The following is a 27,282-nucleotide window of genomic DNA, read 5'->3' as shown; positions in this document are numbered from 1 at the left end:
AATGTAGAGAGATGTCCATCTTCTGTTTGATATTCTCCAGATATTCTTATTTATATATAAATAATATATCGGTACAGATAAATGTATTTTTAAGTGACATTAATGCAAATATGGAAAACACAAGCATAATTATAAGCAATGTTTGATCAACTTATCAAACACATTTGTTATTTACAGGAATGCCTTGATGGACCTGACAAGTTCTGTATCAGCTACTCCATCAATGCATGTAAGGTTATGAGCAGTCGTGTTTTCAATCTCTACCTGCAAAACTGTGCAATACATGTAAAGAATAAACATAAAAGCAGTTAAAGATTAACATAATAAAAACACATAAATGCTCTAAGATATGTGAAGGTGAATATGGACTTAACATTTTTTTTTTTGATCAAGAAATGTATCCCTTTCTGGAACTTGGTTGTGTCAATGTAAATAAACGCATTGATGTGCATCTGAACATAAGTTTAGGGAAGATAATTATACATAAAATGAAATCAACTATTTGGATTCATTTTTGGAAAAAGGTATTGGATGTTGTTGGTGACAACAAACCTGTTGCCTAAAATTGTAGAAGTTAATTTATTCTGCGTAAAAGAGGTATTATTTAGCCTTTATATACACCGATCAGTCACAACATTTAAATCACCTGCCTAATACTGTGTAGGACCCCTTGTTTCACTAAAATAGCTCTGACTGGTCGAGACATGGTGTCCATAAAGCCTCTGAAGGTGTCCTCTGGCATCTGGCACCAGGACGTTAGCAGTAGATCCAGTCATGTAAGTTGCAAGGTGGTGCCCTCCATGGCTCTGGGAAAATTGAAGGCCAAGAGAGCTTGAACTCTTTGCTATGCTCCTCAAACCATTCCTGAACAATTTTTGCAGTGTGGCAGGTATATTATCCTGCTGAAAGAGGCCATTCCAACAAGGTCCAGATCACATGCTAATTGTAGGAGCTTTCGGCAGTTTACAGTGGTCAGCATGGGCACTGACCAGTTTGCAGCTATGCAGCCCCATATGCAACAAGCTGCGATGCACCTGTACAAGGTCCATAACTATAGCATGTATCTTGTACAGCCGCTGCCTCCTTAACTTACTACCTTAAAAACTCGGATCACATTCAGTCTCTTCAAGGTGATGTCATCACCCTCTCCCGGGTTCTTCAGGTGCCGCAATTGAGGAAAGTCTGCGCTTGAAGGTGTCTGTCTTTTCTGTGAGTCGGCGATGAGGTCTTCGGCTTCAACCTGCCGGGGTAAGTACTGTTGGGTTTCACAGCTTCGGAAAATAGTACACAACCCCCCTCTGCTACCTGCTAAATGTAAATAATAAAAGAAATGGAACGGAGCGCAATGAAGTTTGAAGGCTATGACGCGACCAGGGCTTTGTTTCGGTTTTCTTCGAGTACCGGTTTTATGTTGAATTCTTTGTTTTTCAGCTTCAAGGCTCATGTTACTTTGTCTAACCATTTGTGTGGATTAATCTCTGCTGTACATCATGGTTTTTAATGTTTAAACACTGATTTTGTTGGAGGTACCAATAAATATAAGCAGAATTTTATCAATCATTTACATTTTTATTCCTCTGAGTGGTTGTATAGGTAAGGCCCCAGGACACTGCTTTGCCCGGGGCCTATAATGCTGTTAAGATGGCTCTGCACCCAACTCCTCGTTTCAGCCTGTGAAAACTTCACTGTCACACATTGAGTTCTTAGCTCCACTTACCTGGTATGGAAATGTCACCTTACAGCCTCTGTGCCCTTACAGGCCATCTATGGTACTCCTAATTCCTGAGTCATTATCTGTAAACAGACACTCCCTGCTGTTCTGCTTCATGGGTGTGACTTTCTTGGATTGCATCATGTGATCCATTCTAACAACCCTGCAACTCCAGTCACATGGCTGAATAGCCAGCCTATCAGTGATTTAAGTAGGGTATCCTGCTCTACTTAAACCAGGAACTGCTGGTTGCACATTGCCAGAAAAACTCTCATCCTTTAGATGAAGGTCTCTGGGCTCTGCTCCTATTCGCAGTATGTTCTACAAGCATTTTCAAGTGCTCGGTTCCTGACTACTGTATTTCCTATTAGCAGTACCAAGTGGCCTATAGCAGTGCTATAAACTAGTCCTTGCAGTTTCTCAATAATCTGCAAGCAAATATTTGAGGCAAAATTTCCAGTGCAGCCCCAGTGAAAACAAATAATGGGGGGGGGGGAAAGTGCGGATCGCTCAAGCTTTGATGTGCTAGGAAACTGTATATATACAATGACCAACAGTACATCTTTTTGCATTCAAATATACAAATATATATTCAATATTTAGCCATTAAGTAACTGATTTGTTACTTAGCCACATGAGTTGATGGTCTGTTGGAATTCCTTTTGGAATTGTATTCATACACAGCTGTTTAGGCTGAAAAAAATTACATTTATATCCATTGAATTTCCAACCTTCATCCAGAAAGACCTCTGGCGGCAGGCACTGGGTCTTCAGTGTGAATGAGGCATCATCTGTCACACTGCTTCTTCCTGCGCGGATAGTTGATTAGGACCAGGTGTAGAGGATTCAGACACGTGAAGTCACAGTAAGTTCTGAGGCTTTTTGTTTTTTGGGGGGGAGGTGGTTATGGAAACCCAATGCTGTCATGTGAAGTCACCTGGCTTTTCTTCAAGCTGGTGTTGTCAATTTCAGAACAGGGTGAAGCACAACAGTTCTCCCTTGCAGCACAGCATTAATAGAGAACTGATAAAGTGATCACGTTGCTAGCTGGCGATTAGTTAGTAATAAATACCTCTCACAAATTATCTATTGCCTCTACAAGCATATCCACCATGCCCCCCACTACAACTGGAGGGGCAATAAGTAAGATTTATAAGATGTTTAAACAGCATGCCCCTATTACTTCTATGTCCCTGGTATGCCTCTACTCAATGTGTTCCTGTACGTGTGTCTAGGTTTTATTCCTCTGCTCTTTCTCCTTAGTCAGCAGACATCCAATCAGCTTTATTGACACACTTTACTAAATGTTAATTTAAGCATCTTAAGAATAGAGTGGGGGTAAGAATTGAGGCATTGTGGTTATATTGGAACAAATGTATTCTTTCCCTTTTAGCTACCTGCGTTATCATATCATATTGTACAGTTTGTGTTTCTGCTCTTGGAGAGGAATTCAATTAGCCGTGTTGCGGGTAAAAGTAATGCAGCGTGCGCATTATTACCGTTATTACAGTAATAATGAGCTTAATTACCGCAGAAAGCCGGGTAAACACTGCCGCAATAATGGTAATAGTTTTAACGCTGCGCTAATTCAGGGAGAATTGAATTCCCCCTTGGTGTATAATAAGCTTTTTTTTGCATCTGAGCGTGCACACAAACCACTGATTTCAGAATTAGTACATTTTGCGATTTCAAAGAAGTAAAAAAAGCACATAATATATGTGTTAAACTTAACATAACCTCCAGTGTTATGTTGCAGCAAACTCCTTTTCTGCCTACTCCAGCAACATTTTTCAAAGATACAAATCCAGAAAACTATTTTGGTGTTATAATTAAGACACTGACACATTTCTTGGCCAAGATTACACATAGGGGTTTATTTACTAAACTGCGGGTTTGATAAGGTGGAGATGTTGCCTATAGCAACCACTTTCCATCTGTCATTTTGTAGAATGTACTAAATAAATGATAACTAGAATCTGATTGGTTGTTATAGGCAACATCTCCACTTTTTCAAACCTGCAGTTTAGTAAATAGACCTCATAGTATTTAAAGTTGGAATCGTGTTTTAAGTACTATATGGGGAATTGATGTGTTATTCTACTTCTTTTCTTCCAGCAAATATATAGATAATTTATATATAGTATATACACAGTACATGGCAGGTTTTGACATAATTATACATTCAAAAATATTACAATAATGTTAGCTCTTACCTTTAATTAACTGCATAACTCCAGGAACTATAATCATCAGGATTGCTGTAAGCTTACAAAAAGTCATGAAGATCTGTATTCGAGTACTGCAGTTAACGCTCATACTGTTCATGACCATTACAACGGCTGGAGGTTGGAGAAAAGAGAAAGACACAGAGAAACGAATGAGAATCCTTTGTGTAATTTATTTTTGCAGCAGCCATAATTTGTGCATCACAACTTAATTTTATTCATCTAATACCTTACTATCTTATACTAAATATACTTATAATGCATCTTAGCAAATTACTTCAGGTATTCTACATAATAGACAGAATATTTTATGTAACCTATGGTAACAGAAGTACAGTACATTACCTGTAGTATTTTGATTGCTACATGTATTTAACACTGTTATTAATTTGCAATGTTTGCATTACTTTTCTTTTAAATTAATAAAATGTGAGATCATGAGTGGGCTGGGAAATATGACTCATTATGAAATACCGACACATAACACCTGTCTTTGTCTAATGAGCAGAGGAACATTGAGTTTAAAGCTACAAAACATGAAATAATTAGGAACTGGTTTGAAGTACACACACACAAACACCTTACATTACACTGGGAGGGCTGGGAAGATTTACATACTACATCCTTCAACAAGGTGGAGTCCAATTTAATAATTCTATTGCATCATGGGAACCTAGGAAGAGCCAATCCCCAATCTCTCCTTTTATATGCTAGGGAGACAAGTTGCATAATATTACAAGGTGGGCCTATATACCTTGTCGTTTCATTACCAGCAGGCCCATTGAGTGGATTAATCCAACATCTGTTTACTTCTATTTTGCAACCAGCTCAGCAAGATTAGAGCAAACTGTGTCTCATTGGTGTATAACAGATACTGAGGATATTTATTATTATTTATTAGGGCCAATCATATTATGCAGCACTGTGCAGAGAATTTATAATGAGTCACATCACTCCCTGCCCCACTGGAAGTTACAGAGGTCAAATAAAAACCATGAACCCAGGCAGCAATTATAACCACTGTGGGCCTGATTCATTAAGGATCTTAACTTGAGAAACTTCTTATTTCAGTCTCCTGGACAAAACCATGTTACAATGCAAGGGGTGCAAATTAGTATTCTGTTTTGCACATAAGGTAAATACTGACTGTTTTTTTATGAAGCACACAAATACTTGATAGCTTATTTGTACACTGAAATTTAAAGTTGATATTTGTGTGCTACATGAAAAACAGTCAGTATTTAGTGATTTTGATGTGTTAGCCACGCCCCAATGGCGCATTTTCCACGCCCCCAAATGCATGACCACACCTCTGAAATTTTTTTACAGAGCCGCACTTGGCTATAAGGGGGGCCCCATGAATTTCTTGTACTGGGGCCCTGAATTCCTCTTGGCAGCCCTGATCGCTAGAGCACTGCTGTTAGACCCTAATATTTGGTCAGAACGATACAGCACATACAATATCATAGTAGCCATGGCGTCTGTGATCTGTTTGGCGACTGGGTGACTGCTGTCATATTTGCTTCCTCTAGCAAAAGATTGTTTCACAGTTAATTGTTGTAAAGTACTAGTGCTCTTTTTCTTGGCCTTCTTATGGGAGGAAGATTTACCCCCAGCAGCAGCAACAGCAGCAGCAGTGGGACTAACGCTTAAACATTCTTCAGAAGAATCAATTATAGTGCAGGAGTCATTGAGTCTTACCAAGTGGGATGCAGGGCTAACTCCGAATGCTACTGAGTATATTGAGGAGGACGGTGTTGTGGGTGTAGATTGCAGCTGTTAGAATGTAGGTGACAGAAGGGTCCTAGCTGATGATGGAGTGCTTGTTATTTTTTTGCCTTAACTTTCAGCTTTTCCCAACACCTTACCATGAACTCTCGTCAATTGGCGTAACATGGATGGGTTTCCAAGATGGTAAAGGTCCCTCCCTTGACTAACTGTGGCTTGACATAAACTACAAATGGCTATAGAACTGTTGTTGGGATTTGGGTAGAAATAATTCCACACATAAGAAGTGACTTTTTTGGTTTTATGCCCAGGCAAGACAATGGCCTTCTTCTTGTCACGTTTACATAGGGTTTACCAGATGACGTACAGGGAAGACTACCATCAGGACTGGTGCCAGCAGCTGCTTGCTGATCCTTCTTAAATGTGGACTGCTGTGAATCCATTTTAATGAGACCAAAAGCATTTATAGTGCAAATTCAGAAATATATAGTCCTGGTATATAATAATTTCAGCACCAGAAAATAGATTTTTGGAAACAGGGGAAAATGTCACACCCCAAGCACTTGTAGTGCAAATTCAGAAATATATACTGCTGGTATATAATAATTTCAACACCAGAAAATAGCTTTTTTAGAACAGGGGAGTATGTGACACCCCAAACTCTTTTAGTGCAAATTCAGAAATATATAGTGCTGGTAAATAATAATTTCAACACCAGAAAGTAGCTTTTTTTAGAACAGGGGTATATCTGAGAGCCCAAACACTTGTAGTGCAAATTCAGAAAGATATAGTGCTGGTATATAATAATTTCAACACCAGAAAATAGATTTTTTTGAACAGGGGAATATGTGACACCCAACACTTGTAGTGCAAATTTAGAAAGAAATTGTGCTAGTATATTACAATTTCTGCAGGCAGAAAATAGTTTCTTTAGGAGGGAATATGACACCACAAACAGTTTGTAATGTTTGGAAAAATGCCTTCTCTATACTCCTCTCTTCCTGATCTAATAACTGATCTCTTTCTGCTGTAATAACTGCTGTAATAACTGTTCTCTCCCTGCTCTAATCCTGCGACCTAACCCTTCTCTCTCCCTCTGGCCATACTGGCATACGTAAAACCATTGAGTTGGTCTCCCGCAATTATTGGTGGCCAAAATTTCATTGTGATGTTAAGGACTTTGTTGCTTCCTGTGAAATTTGTACTCAACACAAGTCATCTCGTCAATCTCCTTCTGGACAATTAATCCCACTTCCTATTCCGGACAAACCATGGACCCATTTGAACATGGACTTTATCACTGATCTACCCCCTAGTAAAAAAAATTATGCACCTTCCCTATATTTGTGTCTCTCTCAATAAAGCTTTGCACTTCTGTGAACTGCTGTGAATCCATTTTGATAACACAGTACAATGTGACTGCAGAGTAAGAACCACACTGCCAGCCCTATCATTTTTATTTCAGCAATGACATTAACAATGGAGCAATGGAGCTCTCCTCTTTGTGTTCAACCTATATAACACTGTACAATTTGACTGCAAATTCAGAAGACCAAGCCTGCCAGCCCTAGTATTTGTATTTCAGCAATGACAATTAGCAATGGAGCAAAGGAGCTCTCCTCTTTGTGTGGTACCTATATAACACAGTACAATGTGACTGCAGATTTACACCAAGCCTGCCGGTCCTAGTATTTGTATTTCAGTAATAACAATTAGCAATGGAGCTCTACTCTTTGTGTGTTACCTATATAACATCTTACATTATGGGACTGCAGATTTAGAAGACCAATCCTGCCAGACCTATTAATTCTATTTCAGCAATGACAATTAGCAATGGAGTTCTCCTGAATGTCACTGGAGCCTTGGAAGAACACTGCTACCCCCTCCTCTTTTTATTCTACCTATGACACTGCCCAACTGCTCTATACACTGCTAAGAACTGTGCTATCCTTTCTGTGTCCCTCTGGGAAATGGTGCTGGATCGCCGTGGAGGGCGGTACTCATGGAATCCAAAACTCGGGAGATCCGATCTGAGGACTTAACAATGACATTTTGCCTCGCTTTCAATTCCGAGGGCGCGCGAAAGTACCGAGCTGAGCTCGGATCTGCTGAGTTCAGGTGTGTGTTTGGTTATCGGGGAACCACGCCTGAGCATCTCTACTTACAAGTAGTAATGCAAGAGCTGATGCTATAGTGGAAGAAAAAGGAAGTAGCTGAGCTTGTCACTGTGTATGCGTATGTCTTTCCCAACACATCCAAATAGTGTGTGTTTGATATTCTCATAGCTACCGAACTGTATTGATTTATGGCATGACAGATCCACCCTCTTGGCAATATGTTTGTGCTTAATTACAAGCAGTAAGTCTAAATTACTACATACTTCTGAATTTCCACTTTGTCATGAATTTACAAGCAGTACAGCTATGCCTGTGAGGTTTTTTTTCTCACGCTCCTGTGATCTCAGTGACCTTGATGTTTTTCAACATCTGCTATGCTCTGATTTTCTCATTTTTTAAATTATTTTTTTAGGAAGAAGTATGAATAAATTAATTAAGCTCAAAAACACAGTCAGGCATTTGAGCCACCATTTAATTACTGATACCCATGTGTTCATATTTTCTTGCAACAGGTGGACAGCCTGTTAATTTGGATCTAATTTACTGGAACTGCTATAGAAAAAAAATAAAAAACACACTATAAAAATAAGTTTTTGCTTAAAAAAAAAAATCCCAAAACCAAAAAGTTTTGGGTGTACTTGACACTCTGAAAACACTCGCATTTAAATATACCAATTAATTTATTGTCATTCCATTCTAAACCACAAAAAAATATCCCTACACTTTACAAGCATTTAATTTGCTCTTAATTATGCATTTGTGTGTCGTGCACTATGACCCATTGTATTAATGAGATCATATATTAGGCATTTGTGCAATTTGTTGTTACAATTTTTACAAATATTTTACACATGCAATGGGATTCAGTACATCAATTATAATGCAGAACATGTAAGTAAATGTAGATAGAAGAACTAAATCTCAAAGTATTATTATAAAACTTGAAAGAAAAATGACAATTGTGAGGAAATAAAATCAATAGTTTGTTTTAGAATGATATTAAAAATAAACATTATTATTTTAAGTACTTATATAAATCAGTATAATCATAAATCAGTATAAGTTAGCAGTTAATATGCAAACCATGTTTGTTGCTTCAATCACAGGATTTTATAATATGTTATCACAATTCTGTTTTTATACTTTCCTGCTTTATTGTAACACCTTCAATGCATAATAATGGCTTGCTGTAAATCCTGCTATATTCTGCAATTAAATATATTTGTGGTTTGGAACCACAATAGTCACATTGGACAGTGTTTTATTGGTAAGCGATAAAATGACTTTAATAATATATATATATATATATATATATATATATATATATATATATATATATATATATATTAGAGATGCTCACTGTGTTCTGGTTTTGGTTTCCGATCTGTATTAACTTTGTGTTTTGGTTTTGTCTCTGTATTTTTTTTAGAAAAATAGCAAACGTGCTAAAATCACATAATTGTGCTTGTTTATTGTTTCTACATTATTATTAACCACAATAACACTAATTTCAAGTCATTTCCCATTAATTTTGACCAACTCACAGGTCACAATATTAGTTTCATACGCTTTCAAACAAAGACTGCAGCAATTCTTGCCAGTGATAAGAATGCCTTTGTCATCCCTAGGCATAAGACCAAAAAATCCACCTCTGAAGTGTGTAATTGTTTTTACCCAAGTTCTGACAACAGTTGTCTAGCCATTTGTAGCATTGTAAAGCCACAGTCAGTAGAGGTAGGGACGTTAACCATCTAGGATGCTCATCCATGTTATGCCATTTGAAGCGAGTTCATGGAAAGCTCTGTCACGAGCCGCGGCGGTACGCCGCATCCTGGCATGAACTAGCAGCCGGGCGTGTGTTTTCGTTTCTGTGCTCTGTTATTATCCTTGTGGCATATATGTAGGAGGGTGTAGGGACAGCCTCCATCACTCATATGATTTAAACTGGTTCACTTCTATTTTTTTACATGCTTCCTGGTTATGTTATTACCTATGCTAGTTCTAGCTAGTAATTATTTAGCTGCTTCCTGAGGCTGATTGTCAGCCCTATCCTCCTCTGTCCTGATTGGCTCTTAGTACTATTTCAGGCAGTGAGATCAGAGCCTCAATGCCGGTAATGGCGTCCTGTTTCAGTACTGCTGCCTGCTCCTTTGTCCCTGTGTTTGGTGTTTAACCTAAGATTGATTCTCCATGTATGACCCTTGCCTGTTCCTGGATTCTGAACCTGTGCCTCTGACCCTGATCTACTGCCTGAACCCGGATTCTGATTCTCTGCTAGTGACCCTGATCTTTCGCCTGTCCCTGGATTCCGAACCTGTGCCTGTGACCTCTGACCTTGGTTTGTTCTGTGGATACGCTGTCTACTGCCGGCACCGACTCTGTCTTGACCACACGCTGCTGTCCGCCATAACACTCTATTACTGGGTTCTCCTTAGCCAGTACACAACTCTCGACCCTCTGTTAGTCTGCGGCCAAGTCTGTCCCCATTACTAGGGGCTCCAGTGAACACCAGGCTTTTGGAGCAGACTCCGGGTTTTGTTGTACCGGCTGGAGGGGTTCCTAACAAGGTCTTGGGAAAATCAGAAACTTATGCGAAAAAAATAATCTAGATACCAACACCTGCAATCTACACCCCCAACACCTTCATCATCAATATCCTCACAAGTGATAGGAGTTAGTCCTGCATCCAAGTTGCTAATGCGAGATGACTCCTCCCCTATCCAGAACTCCTCAGAAGGATCCTTGTGCAATAGGCCCACTGCTGCTGGGGGTGGATCTTCAACCCAGAAGCAGTCCAAGAAGAAGACTATTGGTAGTTGACAACAATTGACTGTTAAACAATCCTTAGCAAGATTGAAAGCTGTCACCCAGTCGCAAAGCGGATCACAGACGCCATAACGACTATGCTAGTATTAGATCTGCGTCCAATATCCACTATTAATGCAGCTGTTGTTAGACAATAACTTGAGGTCTTGTGTCCACGTTACTAAATTCCATCACAACACCATTTTACTAGAAAAGCTATTCCTCACCTCTACCAGAAGGTTCACAAAAATGTAATTATTGGACTGCAAAATGCCATTTTACCCACTGTACACTTAACCACAGATATGTGGACAAGCAGAACTGAGTAAACTAAAGATTATATGACTGTGACTGCCCACTGGCTTGGTGATTCGCTACTCTGCATATCATCTGCATATTATTATTATTATTATTATTATTATTATTATTAATAATGATGATGATATTATTATTAATATTATTAATATTATTATTGTAGATTTGTAAATTACCACAGTGCTCCACAGTGCCGTGCAATAGGGAAGACATGGACATACATAAAACCAGACATATGTAAAACAAGAACAGACAAGGCAGACAAACTGAATGGAGACATGAAAACAAAAGTTATGGATGACCCTGCTCATTAGAGATCTTACATTCTAAAGGGAAGAGGGCACATCTGAAACAAAATGAGCGTGTGTGGCTCAGAGTGGAGATTGGGATAGTTGTGAGGGTGCATTAGTGTGAATAGTGTTATTGAGGATAAGGTCACCTCTAAAAAAGAGATGGGTTTTCAAAGTGCATCTAAAAATTTGAAGGCTGTGGGAAAGTCTGATTGAGTGTGGTAGGGAATTCCGTAAGTGGGGAGCACCACGGGAGAAGAGTTGAAGGCGGGAGTGAGAGGTGGTTATCAGAGACGAGACATGGTGCAGGTCACAGGTAATACCGCTGACAACCTGTTTGAAAATTTAAGGGATGTCATTGCAACATGGCTTATCCTGCTTGGACTCTCCTGAGGATATATGATTTCTGATAACTCCACCAATATTGTTAGAGCATTACAGCAGAGGGAATTCCATCACATTCCCTGTTTTGCTCATACCATCAACTTGATGGTACAGAACATTTTAAAAAATGACAATGACATGCAGGCGATGCTGTCTGTGTCCCGCAATATTTAAGGTCATTTTCAGGAGTGTGCAACAGCATGTAGGAGAATGTAGCAGCTGCAAGAAGAATAGAATTTAGGGGGAATGTACTTTAGTCCAGCACAGTGGAGAATTCTTTCCTTGTTGTGCAAGGTGCTGAAATCACTCGAAGTAGTCACCTGTGAAGAGAGTGCAGACACTGTTAGCTTGAGTCAAGTGATTCCCCTAATTAGACTTTTTGAAAAGCAGCAAGAGAAATTGAAGGAGGAAACGAAATAAAGAAATTCCACTAATTATGTTGGACTTGTAGATTAAGTATTTAATTAGATATGCCAGGATTCAAGAGTTATCAGCATATTGAAATTGGATTATTACATTTTTGGCAATTGTGCTTGATCCTAGGATTAAGAGCTATGTCTTCTCTTTCTTTCCAACTGACTCAGAACTCAAGAGATGTAATAAGCTCCTGTTCAGCAAGCTGACAGCTCAATTGGTACATGATACAATGACACAATGCTCTCTTCTTTCTGTGCTACCTATATAACACAGTACAATGTGACTGCAGATTTACACCAAGCCTGCCAGACCTAGTATTGAATTTTAGCAATGACAATTAGCAATGGAGCTCTCCTCTTTGTGTACTACCTATATATAACACTGTACATTATTGGAATGCAGATTTTGAAGACCAAGTCTGCCAGACCTATTAATTCTATTTCAGCAATGACAATTAGCAATGGAGCAATGGAGCTCTCCTGAATGTCATTGCAGACTTTGAAGAACACTGCTACGCCCTCCTCTTTCTATTCTACCTATGACGCTGGGCAACTGCTCTACACACTGCCAAGGACTGTGCTACCCCTTCTGCGTCACTCTGTGAAATGGCGTTGGATCGCAGTGGAGGGCGGTACTTATAGAATCCAAAACACGCGAGGTCCGAGATCTGACGATGGAACGATGACGTTTTTGCGCCGTTTTCAATTCCAAGGGAGCGCGAAAGTACCGAATCGGCTTGGCTCGGTCCTCGGATCTGCTTTTGGTGTGTTCAGATCTCGGGGAACTGAGCCTGAGCATCTGTAATATATATATATTATAAACATATGGTGCATACAGCAATAAATCAACATGCCATAGCCTTAGATACTCTGATAAAAATTTTTTATATATATATATATTTATAAAATAGGGATATGTGGTCTTTTACTCAAAATGCATGGGAGTTTTCTGGATAAAGTGAATTTCCGAGGTTTCATGCGCTATGCCTATAAATACCTAAAAATATATTTAAGCACATTTAAAAAGTAACCCAACTGCCCCCAATATTTCCTTCCTAATTACCTTGTAAAACAGTGAAAGTGACTGTAAGGAGAGTTGCTCACAATCACCTCTGTCTGTATAATATCATCACCAAGCAGCAGTAAATATTTATTTTCTGTATGGTTTTTCAAGTCTTCTGGATACCAAGAATTTGGATTAAAATTCCATACATGTACTGCCATTCAATAACTCTTAAAGGAGACATACAACATTTTTCTTAAATTCAAATTTGCAAGCTTATTTTTGAAAAATTATAACAGTAAATCACACTTTATGCAGCAGGTATTGATGGTACATGATACAGATATTTCTTGTTCCAGAAATAAAATTCAGATATAAATGGGTAATGCTTACTTATTCCACAAGCTGTGACAAATTTGATAGCGAGGTCTGGTATCTCACATTGTATAAAGAAGGGCTCGAGGAGATAGCGACCAAATGTTAGTGATATCAGTGCTATAGCAGCTGGGCTAAAACAGAGAGAGAGAGAGAAACGATCATTGTAATGAAAAGTGTATAAAAAAATCAAGGCAAGGATTATAAATGCATTATATTTTCTGTGACAAAAAATGTTTCTTGTATCTGCTTTGTTCTATAGCACATCTTTCTCATTGTGCAGAGTCTAAAAGTAAAATACATGTATTGTATTGTTGTATTGTAGTTTTACAAGCAGATGCACACAGATATAATTATAATAACAGTTAGTTACTGTGGAAATGTAGCACTGACTGTAAAGGTAAAGATTATAGGACTATTCATTAAAAGCCATTTTTTTTGTCAATCCAAAATCAGCCATACAAGATGAGCCATTATATATGATCTACACTTGGTGTTTTCACTGAATTGAGCAGGAACTGTTACTGAAACAAAATTTGCCTTCTGGCTTCAATAGCAGCATAAACTGACAGAAATCTCACTTCCCTCAGGAGAATAAGGGAGAGAAGAAAATTATTTACTGATGTGTAGTAGGGCAATTAGTGAGGACAGGATCAGTCATGCAGTGACAGTTGGAATGTATCCAGTAAGCTGGTTCAGTCTGCTGGGACATGTCTCATAACAACACATGAGTAGATAAGTTATAGGTTTAAATGGTTACCAAAGTTTGCTTTTGAGACACATAAATTGTCTTGACATTACTAGCTCAGCCTAGAAATTGTTTGGGACCCCCCACCCGAATCCAGAACTGTATACTTAAATTGATAAGAAACACTGAAGTCCCTATATTGTTAGGGAAAATATGTTTTATAAAAAGAATGGAGAAATACCCTTTTACTTTAGTGCAAAAAGGAATTACATTTTGTTATGCTGGGACAATGTTAGCTAAGCATTTAGCTGAGAATAAGAGACCAGAGACCATTGGCCATCAGTGTTCCCCACTCTACTGTTTTTGTGAATTTCATCCACCAAAATATTCATATTCTTTCTAATTTTCACTCTAGACCAGTTTCAGGTTTACATTTTCGTTAGAACACCCAACAAGCCCCTTCCTACAATTGTGTTAATACAAACTGCAAGACTCCAACTATTTTGCAATAACACCAAGAACTTCTTCCCAAGTTCATTAAAATATAACGTCCAAACTCAGTTAATTTCATGTCAAGGTCATCCATTGCTTTTGAATTAATGTTTTTCCCTACCATATAGCCTTGTACAATACACTGCACGTTACATAGTTAATCTTTTTGATGCCTGATGCTTTTTATTCTTAAAGATTGTTGTACTTAATTATTAAACAGAGTCCATCCTTCAGTTTCACTGCGCATGCGTGACCCTGCTCTCTGGATCACTCCTGCGCATATGCCCAGAGACTGGTCCAACAAAGCTTATAGTCTGATCGCTCCTGGATAGTATCGCCCTACAGCTGAGTATGTCTCAGCTGCCCCGGCAATGTTTTATATATTATATTTAAATTATGGCAATAAGAGGTTTTCTGTCACTGCTAGAAGTGGAGACAGAAAACATTTTCATAAGGGGGTGCTTTGGGAAGGCATATGACAATAATAAGATGTGAGATAATGGAACCAGGTTTGAGATGAGTAGAGGTGGCTCTTACTTCTAGTTGTCATAGACTTATAGCATTTGTTAAGCATAAGTTCCTGACTTAATCCTACCTTTAGGATGCAAAAAGAGGCATGTAGTGACTAGGCAAATTATTGACAAAGGGGTGTCCAGAATTTCCATCCTACTGTATGTACAATAGTAGGACAGTATTTAAGCACGGAACATACAGGTAAAATATATGTAGTAAATTAAAAAGCAGATAACACAAGTACTGGATTGAGGAGTAATTTTTCACCACAGTGTAAACCCCTCTATGTGTATAGAATTAATCATATAATCATATATGAGGGGAGGTGCACCTACACAAATATAAATTTCAGAAGAAACAAAATGAAAGAAAGAATTGTGTTTCCACGCACTCTTTTGTTCTTTGCTATGTGTGATAAATATTTATTAAAAATATAACCTTTATTAGAATATTTTAAAAACAATTATAGTGAAATATTAAAAGAAAAGAGGTGGTAGTGACTTGAAGAGAGATACTCAATGCTGTTAAAAAAGTAGAAGAACTACCCAGCTGTCTCGCTGTCCCTGTAATTATATATTGTAATAGTCAGCTAAATCATTTATGGTTGCAATGGGATCTTAGACCTTGATTAGATATTTATTAAATTGATATTCAAATAGCAATATTACTTAAACATTAGTGGTATCCCAAATTTATAGACCCTAGTACAATACTACAATGTAATCATATTAGATTCAACTAGTTAGGTCAGCCTGATTATATTATGATAGTATTGACAATCCAAACTATTTATTCTATCTGCAGTGTGGTTACCTGCACTAATTCACAGGAAACAGTATCCACACTGTAAATGATTAGATATATTTGCACAATCTATCATACAGCCAAATTGTTACATTCAGCTCTACTTAGTTCGGCACAGGTGCAAATCCATTGCACTTCTGGACCTCCCTCCTTTTCTCATTGGCTGAGCATTCCTAGAGCACTATTTAAACCTCCTGGATTCACCTGTCTGATGTCTGTTCTTCAAGCTCACTTCCTGTAGCCTGTGGTTCTGTTTCCTGTGCTCCTTGTGGCTCTTCTGCTATTCCAGCCTGCTCTCAGTTCGTGCCTTATGTTGAACCATCGCTGCTCCAGTACTCTTCTAATCATCTCCAGTGTACTTCATCGTGACAGCTCCGGTTCTCTCATCATTACACTCAGAGCCGCTATTACACCCGTGACTCCTCAGCTGTTTCCACGAGTTGCCTCCACTATTCCAGCCTGCTCTCAGTTCGTGGCCTGTGTTGAACCATCGCTGCTCCAGTACTCTTCTAACATCTCCAGTGTACTTCATCGTGACAGCTCCAGTTCTCTCATCGCAGCACTCAGAGCCGCTATTACACCTGTTACTACTCAGCTGTTTTCACGAGTTGCCTCCGCTATTCCAGCATGCTCTCAGTTCGTGGCCTGTGTTGAACCATCACTGCTCCAGTACTCTTCTAACCATCGCCGGTGTACTTCATCGTGACAACTCCGGTTCTCTCATCGCTACACTCAGATCCGCTATTACACCTGTGACTCCTCAGCCGTTTCCATGAGTTACCTCCGCTACTTCAGTTTGCTCTCAGTCTCTGTCTGAGTTGAACTATCGCTGCTCCAGTACCACTACTACCATCTTCAGTGTACTTCATCATGAAAGTTCCAGTTCTCTCATCGCTATCACTCAGACCCGCTACTACTATTGTAACTCAATATTATTTTCAAGAAAGAGAGAAAGGAGTGTGCACTCAAATGGCCATAAGCCTTTACATTTTGTTAACTTTATTAATTAATATATATAATATAATAACAGAAAGATTTTTATTAGAGAGCTGATAGCGAAATATTAAAATTGAGTGTGAAATGTATGTACCATAAATGTGTCAAACTGTTAAGAAGGTAGAAAAAAAACTACCCAGCTGCGCTGCTGCTCAGACTGATAACATCTTGGCTTATTAATTACAAACTGAGGTTTTCAGATAAAAAATATATGGAGCTCCTAATCTAGCGGAGCTCTATTAAGGATAGGAGGGTCTAATAAGCATAATTCCTAGATTATACAATGTAAAAAAATAGATACCTCTGAGTATAGTGGTATTATAAAACCAGATTTCTTATTCGGAATTAGCAATTGCCCCTTTCCCCTTTAAATTTACACTCCCCCTTTTTTTCTAGGTTGGACACAAGGTATAATCACTCCCTCCTTTAGACCAATATCATCCCTTCAAAACTAAGATTACTCAAGTTCTAATAGATTTTCAGAGCTCCTGATTTACTAAATTCTAATAAGAAGTGATAAGTCTAATAAGCGTCATTTCTAGGCTATCTGAAGTTACATTTTCTCTATAAATAGTCTTAGAGTTTTCTTATAGCTGAATTGTAATGAGCAGCAGACGCAGCATTCGCTGACGCGCGTTTCGCTAAAAGGCTTTTTCAAGGTAATATTGATCTTCACCGAGTGTGTAAGCGCACCCTCCATTGAACACGGGGGGGGGGGGGGAAAGTATCTCTTTATTAAATAAATTCAAAAGGAGTAACAACGGCCAACTTGGTGCTGCCACCACTGAGCTCCTTTATGGCGCTCAGAGCCACGTTCCTTCTGGGTAACTGTCACTGCTAGTGTACTCCTGTGCTAGTACACTTGGGCTGGTAAATCTGGACCTCTTACTATGGATCAGGGTTGCTCTGGATTAATCCCCCCTGGCCTATCATACTGACCAGAGCTGCAGGGTAGCGGCAGAGCGGTGGTACTGGAGAGCTGGATCCAACCTCAGAATCAGCCAGAGAACGGATTAGATTTTAGGGTCTAATCTGCAGGTCACAGGATTACAGCAATATTGAAGAAGTTGTCAAGCAGGGTCTTGAAGCAAAGAGTGATGTTTTATTTTACTCAGGTGCCCTGACAAGGACAGTTCCACTGATTAAAGGTATCAGTGGTCAGGTCAGATGGAACATCTGAATGATACATTTCAGTTTACAGGACAGTGCTTTTTATACAGATTTGGATTCAGGCTATTTTAATAATAAGGCTGTAACCTGCTTACCAAAACATAGATTTACATGCATTGCAAAGATAACAATATTTACACTTATCTGTGATATCTTACAAATTCAGTGATGTCCTGCATTTTGGTTTTAGACACAGGAAATCTAGTAGCAACCCTTCCTGCCTTCAAAAGGCCTCACATATCAAAAGATCAAATCAACATGAATCCTTTCTTTAGACAGTAGCAGACTATGCATTCCTAAAGACAGATACAACCCAAGACAGTGCATTTTACTTACACCAAGATATGCAAAAGGCTTTCAAAACAAAGACTAATTGTATCAGCTATACATCAGAAATAAGGTATTTGCTTTTGAAAGTTTAAAACAGAAAAAACAAATTTTCTAACCTGGTCTTAGAAATAATGATTTCCTATCTCAAAATATACACAATATCAAAAGTAAGTGCATTGCGCTATTTCCTTTAAATAAATTTATACCATAAGTTAATTATCAGTGATCCAGTCACAGTACTTAAGTGAGGAAAGATTGCACGCAGATGTAAAGCTTCATTTAAAAAATACTTATTCTCATTCATACAATCTTACACATAATATAAGACAGATTAGCATGTCTGGCACAATACATCATCGAGTTTCCTTTACTCTGATTGTTTTACCTGTCTCCATAACATCACTATATTTATACAATGGCATTGTACCCTCTCATCACTATATATATATATATATATTTTACAGCACAATCTCCATAACCTCACTATATGATACTGGCTCAGACAGACCCTGTCCTGAAAAGGCTTCCTCCAGTGGTATCATGATGCCTGGCCCAGAGTCTTTTCTGCTGATCCTGATACACCAGGAGCTTCCAAATTAGAATTAATATATTGCTCTCCTTATATTCCTCGCTGTCTACACAGGAAGTAGGATCAAAATGTCCCGATCCTCCCAATTTCAGCAGAGGTCTATCAATGAACAGTTAAATTATTTAACTGTTAGACATACTGGGCCTGAGTTATCAAGAACAGCAATGCAAAAAAAAGAATACATTTTATCCTGGACAAACTATGTTACAGTGCATTGGGTGAAAATTAGTTTATTATTTTGCACATAAATAAACTGGCATACTGGCTTTTTTTCATGTAGCACACAAGTGCTTGATAACTTTGTGTTTACACTGAAATTTAGTGTTGATCTTATCCATGCCCTACCCCAACTATAAATCAGTCCCCACATTTCCAATGCATCATTTTTGTTTGCTTTGCTCTTCTTAATGACTCAGGCCCACTGTCTGTTACCTTGATTATACAATTGAATGACTTGATTGATTTAATTATTAGGCTGGATACACTTAAGAAAGAGTTGCAAAATTACATCAGGGAATGACATATCATGCCTGCATGAAACATTAAGACATTTGACACATTATATCTGTAGCATTAAACAATTTCAGCCTGTAATACATTTTGATACAATAACATTTATATTGATGCATATTAAAACATTACTATGTCAGCCAGTATAGTACTGTGGATACACATTGAACATAATCTCGAAGTTCTAACCCAATTACCTTTTTAGTTTACCTGTTGACCTAGATAACTAATTTGGTCGGGGAACTAGCTATCTTAACAGTCATTCAGACATTGTTCTGATTGCTAACAGCCCAGGGCAAAATGTACCCAATGACATGAAATAACAATAAACATAATACACTGATGCTCTGGTGTATATAGTTAGACTGGGTCCAGGATCAAAAAGTACAATAAGATTGTGTGTGGACCATTTGAACTGTGGCCATCAACATATATGAATACTTCATTGTTGGACAAAACATCTACCATCTGGTGAATAATTACCCCTTTTTGCATCTACAATCAGTGTGCACAATGTAATAGCAGTATATGGGAAGATTGTGTGTGGTTATTAATTTATCTTCCATATATTGGCATCTGGACTGAACTTTCAGAGCTCTGATTATATGTTTATATATATTGGACTTTTTGCATTGTTCTTTGTATGCAGAAAGCTATATTGCAACCAAATTTTATTGCCAATGTTTATGAATATTTTTTCATATGCAATTTTGACTTTTACTGAGGTTGCAACCTGTTTCAATTTGACAATATTGTTCAAGATTTTTTATTGGAATAAATATTTTTTCTTTATATATATACATCTGCGCCAAGGGATATACTTTTACTAATTGTCTATTTGTAGGAGTGGGACTACTCTTCTTTATTACCTAATCCCTACGGCAGCATTAGGTTTCTTTCTTGCATAGGGAGCGCGGATCCCTAATACCTTTTGTTAATACAGGATACATGGTTAAAGTAATCATTGCAGTATAGGTGAAAGGTTTTCTTGCAGTGGTCAACAGATGTCTGTTTTGAAAATAGCTAATGCTCCTTTCACCTGTACAACTACCTATTGTCCTCTAGACCAGGTTCTCACACAGGGTGCATAATGTGAACTGGAAACTGTAAAACTAGGAATCTCCGTATTGCTATTGCAGCTAGTGAAACCACTTCCTGCTCATCCTGGGTCAGAGTGAACAAAAGTGAAATTAATTAATTAGCTGAATGCACGTCAAGCAAGTCTTGGTGTGAGGGAGTCTGTGTCTTGGCATCAAGATTACAAAGACAGCGCTTGGATTATTTTGGGTGGTCTGCCTTTTGAGTTAACTGAAGGGGCCATTATTTGTGCTTTCTCACAGTATGGGGAAGTGGTGAATATTAATCTGGTTTGTGACCATCGTCATCAACATTTATTTATATAGCGCCAGCAAACTCCGTAGCGCTTTACAATTGGGAACAAACATTAATAAAACATTACTGGGTAATACATACAGACAGAGAGGAAAAAGAACCCTGCTCGCAAGCTTATAATCTATGGGATAAATCAACAGGGCGCTCTTGTGGATTCTGCTTTCTTAGTTATGAGGATCAGAAAAGTACAGTGCTGGCTGTGGATATTTATCTTCAAACTGTTATGCATAAACACATCCACGGGGTGTTTTCGGTGGTGCTGGGAAATATCCTGAAGCAATATCACACTAATGTTGTTTTACACATGTTTCTTATTTATGGTGTAGAGCCTTGAACAGTATCCAGGTGCAGTTTGTGAAGACCACAACTTTAATACACCTAATTAAGAATACATTCGGTACACATATACAAGAGAAGTGTGTCCATTAAACTAAACGCAGTTAAAATCATGCGGGTGAGTCACTTGCCAAAGAACCTATTATCTGTGGATTCCTGGAGTTTCAGCCAATGGAAGCAGGAAGGGGTTGGGACTTATACACAGTTATAAGTCAGTGCAGACAGGATATAGTTCTTCCTGCTTCCGGATTCCTCCCGCCCTCCCTACAAATTTTTGGGCTTCATGCGAGTTGTTAGTTGGTTAGAGTAGGAGAGCAGTGCAGTCGGTAACTGTGCATATGGTGCTCGGTTGATCTTGTCGTAGGTCACTACCCCTCTGTGGTTATGGTGTCATACTATGGTTGGTCCGCCTGTTAGTTGGACCATTGGGCCAGTATTGCATTGTTTATACTGACAGAGTTAATAGGGGGCGTAGTCTTGCCGTTGGACTTGATTTTAGCACCGGCCAATAGATAAGATATGATCCTGGGTTGGTGGTACTATGGTCTGACCTTTCCACCTTTATTGGTTTTGCGTTCCTAACTGCCCTGCTCTTGTCCGCCCTACAGTCCTATTAGTTTAAATATTAGTTTAAAAATTAATAAATACCGTCATTCATTCCAACTTTAATTTGGTGTCCATGTCTTTACTTGGTTTGGTAAAAGGTAATGTCACAGTGTGTGTTATTTGGGGATAAACTTCCCCGCTATGCATTTTATATCACCCCTTATTTGTCTGCTATAGTTCCAGAAATACTACACTATTAGATACTTTACTTTCTTGTTCCATTTAGAATATATATATATACATATATATATATATATATATTAATATATTTATATATATATATACAATGTGCATATCTAATATATAAAAGCCTAGCGGCGTGTGTTAGTGTGTGTGGAAAAAAACTACCGGGTGACATAGTGCTCAAGCTGCAGCGCCACCTGCTGGGTGGAGTTATATACTACACTGACCTATTAAATTCTTAGCATCTACTATGTAAATGCCTATTGGCGTGTGTGGGAAAAAAAAACAAACTGCAGCGCCACCTGCTGGGCAGAGTTATACACTGACCTATATATTTCTTGAAGGAGAAGTGACAGTTGTGAGTGGTTGGTGGTTGCCGGGGGTGACAGTGGGGAGTTTTTAACACCTTAAGTAGCTTGATGAAGGATGTGGCGATGAAGATGAAGGATGAGGTGATGGAGAAAAATGATGAGGTGGTGACATGTGGACAAAACCACTTTAAAAAAGGGCGCTTGCGTCGGGAAGTAACACTCTTCCCCTGAGGAGGCCTGGGCTAGGCCCAAATGCATGATAAGAACCTTTTTAGCACCTTAAGTAGCTTGATTTGACTAGAATGCATGAGTATCATGCATGAGTTAACTTGTTATCTAATACATATAAGCGTGTGTTACTGTGTGTGTGTGTGTGGAAAAAACTATTTTCTCAGAAACGGCTCATCCAATTGACCTGAAATTTGGTATACTGACATTATTTGACAAAAAAATTATAATAGTGAAGTCAGTTAACTTCCATCATCCCCCCTTCCCCCTGTGGGAGGGGTAGTAAAGGCTAAATTTAACAGTTGAGGGCACAAACTCTTGACCGTGTGGGTATTTATTTACCAGAGCCTGTGTATGGTCATGGACAATTGTATGTCGCATTTTCATGAGTACGGAGAAGCAGTGATGTGAAAGTGCAGGTTATGAATACTGTCCTTCAAGGAAGACTGATTGAGCACAGCAATAAGGTGGTTAGCAGAAACGTTGTGTATCGAGAGGTTTTAGAACAGTAAGACGATGGAGATTAAGGATGTGGCGATGAAGATGAAGGATGAGGTGATGGAGAAGAATGATGAGGTGGTGACATGTGGACAAAACCACGTTAAAAAAGGGCGCTTACGTCGGGAAGTAACGCTCTTCATCTGAGGAGGCCTGGCCTAGCCCCAAATGCATGACAAGAACCTTTTTAACACCTTAAGTAGCTTGATTTGACTAGAATGCATGAGTATCATGCACGGGTTAACTTGTGTATATATATATATATATATATATATATATATATATATATATATATATATATATATATATATATATATATTTATATACTGTGTGTATATATATATATATATATATATATATATATATAAACAAATGAGAAAAAGAAGCGCCAGAACATAGTGTGATATTGCCAAGTTAGAGCAGTGATCAGATTAATTATCAAATTATCCTCGTACCAGATGAATAATATAATTGCGCTTATCTGAGATAGTATCCCTCTGTGAACTCCAAATCCTTCTTATGCAGATTAGGGTATTCCAGACTAAAACTCAGATAGAAAATAGCAAACAATAGAGTAGTGCGTTTTAACAAAAGTGAAACATCATTTAATTCATAAAATTGTATCCATAAACAGCAAATTCATTGCCCGTACATTATATAAAATCAATTCAAGCTTATCTGTGCACTAGAATCATCCACAGTCCAGTTATGATCTCGCCAGACACCGGTAATCCTGGCTCCTTGACATCAATATACCGACAGGGGATAAGATTCCTCAGCCCTTTTCAAGTAAGTGACAATAACGTCCTCAGCTGGTGATTCCAAAAAACGAGTGCACCTCAGAGAAGATCCTTGACGCGTTTCGTCTATCAGACTTTATCAAAAGGATGAATATTTACCAAACATAACAAGCCCTCTTTTATAATGCCCGCTTCTCATCAATTCCACGTTAGAAGCGCCGGAAACCGGAAGTTGTCAGTGCCAGTATGAAGCGCTGCCTCACTATCACTTCCGCCCTTCAGACTCTCCAGTCAACTTCCGTTTTCCACAGAAACGTCACTTCTATTACAAATCATTCAATTCAAGGATACAAAACTTTTACTACTAAAACACGAAGTATGTATAAATCGCACTACTGTCTCCCTTATATAGGGGATCTAAACAGTATTATTAATAACTGGGCCAAAATAGTTATCCACATAATAGATTTCAATAAAATTAGTTTACATCAACCATAAAAATTATTTTATAACTTAGGACCTAACATACAAGGAACAGCAGGTAAGTATTTATATATTATGTAACAATCCATCATTTCTATACCCTCCAAGTACAATACACAAAATCTGGACAATGGAGGAACTAAGCTATACAAAGGATAAACTGACTAAAGAGCCAATATATCACTACTCAGTGCATAAAATCTATAACAATAATTATACATATAAACTAGCAGATAATCATATATATGATATTGATCGTAGAGGAGACAAAAAAGGGAAATATCATGAGAGAAAAGACAAAAAAGAGAAAATGAATAACTTAAATGAACGGAGCTATTTCAAATGCTTCATTTAAGCCAGATGGAGCAAGTGTATTCAACTTAAAAATCCAATACATTTCCCTACATGATAATTTACGGGCAAGATCCCCACCCCTAGGGCCTAAAAATACATATTCTATCGCTTTAAATTTAAGATGCCTAGGATCCCCATTATGAAAAAGTGAAAAGTGCTTTTCCCTAATCTGGAATACCCTAATCTGCATAAGAAGGATTTGGAGTTCGCAGAGGGATACTATCTCAGATAAGCGCAATTATATTATTCATCTGGTACGAGGATAATTTGATAATTAATCTGATCACTGCTCTAACTTGGCAATATCACACTATGTTCTGGCGCTTCTTTTTCTCATTTGTTTATTTAGATTGTACATCTGCAAGCTGATGTATCAAAGGGAAGCAGCCTAATGTATGTGATTTTAAATATTTTGAGCACAGGTTTTTAAACACGTGAGCATTGGTGTTTGCACGGAGCGCCGTTGTCTTTTTCACATTGTTTATGTATATATATATGTATATATATATATATATATATATATATATATATACAGTTTCAATATAAAAAAACAAAATGTTTGCTCATGCTATATATACATACAGAGAGGTTTTCTGCAGAATGCCCTCAGTGTTTTGTCCATTATGTACCTGCATATATGGAGAAATGCGATGAATTCACAAGTAAGGAGGGGAGGGAGGGAGCGGGGGGGGGGGGGTGGTGGTATTCTGGTAAATGCTTTTATGAGGCCAGGTTTAGTGAAAAAGTCTGCAAAATTTATTTACAAAAGTACAAAAATGCAGCTATGCATATTTTTGTTCCAGTAAAGATGCCTGTTCATCCGATGAGAGTAAAACAAGAAGTGTATTTAATTTACACTTCTGAGAGTGCCCCATGCAAATTTTCTTCCCATTTGTGTGCCAAGAAGTGAATGTGGTGTTCTAACAGGAAATAGGTGCAATGGGGAGGAATAGAATTAGATGGTCATGTTAAATGATTCAGTTATTTTAATACTAACTATATCTTTATGCAAGGCAAATGGATAAATGCCTGGTATACTTCTTTTATCTGTATATATGTAATACAATTTTGTTTTAAAACTTAAAACCCAGTTGTATATATTCATGTATGATCTGATATTTCCTCATTCAAGTATCTAACAAATGCATGAGTGCCTTAATACCTAATTACCGACACCAATTCGGTTCTATTTTAAAATGTGAATGTGCATGCTGGGTAAAGTATTACTATCACGCCAAAGTCCTACATGTTATGGGGCCTATTTATCACTGTTTGCAATTTTGCTCCATTAAGTGTTGCAGTGATGACAGATGACCTAAAACAATTTACCATTAAGGTCATGTTGGGACAGCACATCCGATAAGATGAAAACTCTGATGAACACTCTAGGTCGGCGGTTCCCAAAGTGTGCGCCGCGGCTCCCAGGGGTGCCGCGGTGCTGTCACTGGGGTGCCACGGGCCAGCCATAAAAAAAAGAAAGAACACAAAAACGTTCCAATCCGCGCGGCGCAGGGACCCAGCATCCACCTCTCTTCCGCAGGTGTCACTGAATATCGACGTCAGTGACAGCTGCATGAGAGAGGAGAATGCTGGGTCCCGGCGCAGCACGGATTGGTACGTTTTTGTGTTCTTTCTTTTTTTTAAGGCTGGCGCGGGGCAGAGTGAGAAGGATCGTGATAGCGGAGGGGGACAGTGGGGCAGCAGAGGGGGCAGAGTGAGAAGGATCGTGACAGCGGAGGGGGACAGTGGGGCAGCAGAGGGGGCAGAGTGAGAAGGATAGTGACAGCGGAGGGGGACAGAGGGGCAGCAGAGGGGGACAGCGTGACAGCAGAGGGGGACAGCGGGGCAGCAGAGGGGGACAGCGGGGCAGCAAAGGGGGGCAGAGTGAGAAGGATCATGACAGCGGAAGGGGACAGTGGGGAAGCAGAGGGGGGCAGAGTGAGAAGGATCGTGACAGCGGAGGGGGACAGTGGGGCAGCAGAGGGGGGCAGAGTGAGAAGGATCGTGACAGCGGAGGGGGATAGCGTGACAGAAGAGGGGGACAGCGGGGCAGCAGAGGGGGACAGCGGGGCAGCAGAGGGGGACAGCGGGGCAGCAGAGGGGGACAGTGTGACAGCAAAGGGGGACAGCGGGCAGCAGATGGGGATAGCGGGGCCGCAGAGGGGGACAGCAAACAGCAGAGGGTAACAGAGGGCAGCAGAGGTGGGCAGCGTGACAGAGGACTTCAGAGGGGGACAGCATGACAGCGGGGCAGCAGAGGGGGCAGAGTGATAAGGATCATGACAGCGGAGGGGTACAGCATGACAGCAGGGCAGCAGAGGGGGGCAGAGTGAGAAGGATTGTGACAGTGGAGGGGGACAGCGGGGCAGCAGAGGGGGACAGCGTGGCAGCAGAGGGGAACAGCGGGCATCAGAGGGGGACAGCGTGACAGCAGAGGGGGACAGCAAACAGCAGAGGGTGACAGAGGGCAGCAGAGGTGGGCAGCGTGACAGAGGGCTGCAGAGGGGGGGCAGCGTGACAGAGGGCTGCGGAGGGGGGCAGCGTGACAGAGGGCTGCCGATGGGGCAGCGTGTCTGGGGGCAGCATGCCTGGAAGCAGAGGGGGCAGAAGGTCTGGGGGCAGAGTGCCTGGATGCAGAGGAGCGGAAGGGGGCAGAGGGGGGCAGAGTGAGAAGGATCATGACAGCGGAG

The 27,282-nt window shown here is 39.4% G+C and overlaps 1 protein-coding gene across 1 annotated transcript in view; it reads right to left on the bottom strand.

The window, feature by feature from the left end:
* LOC142148544 (cystine/glutamate transporter-like) overlaps positions 1 to 27,282 on the bottom strand; it is a 78,177-nt gene that overhangs the window by 47,999 nt on the left and 2,896 nt on the right. The window contains exons 3-4 of the mRNA XM_075204832.1: positions 13,388 to 13,503; positions 3,925 to 4,050 (exon numbers count right to left, since the gene is read on the bottom strand). Of these exons, the coding sequence (XP_075060933.1) occupies positions 3,925 to 4,050; positions 13,388 to 13,503 (242 nt within the window). The remainder of the gene's footprint in view (positions 1 to 3,924; positions 4,051 to 13,387; positions 13,504 to 27,282) is intronic.

Source organism: Mixophyes fleayi, chromosome 1, assembly GCF_038048845.1.
Source record: "Mixophyes fleayi isolate aMixFle1 chromosome 1, aMixFle1.hap1, whole genome shotgun sequence".
Taxonomy (NCBI): Eukaryota; Metazoa; Chordata; class Amphibia; order Anura; family Limnodynastidae; genus Mixophyes; species Mixophyes fleayi.
Note: the sequence above shows the minus strand (reverse complement) of the source record. Positions and strands in the feature narration are given on the sequence as shown.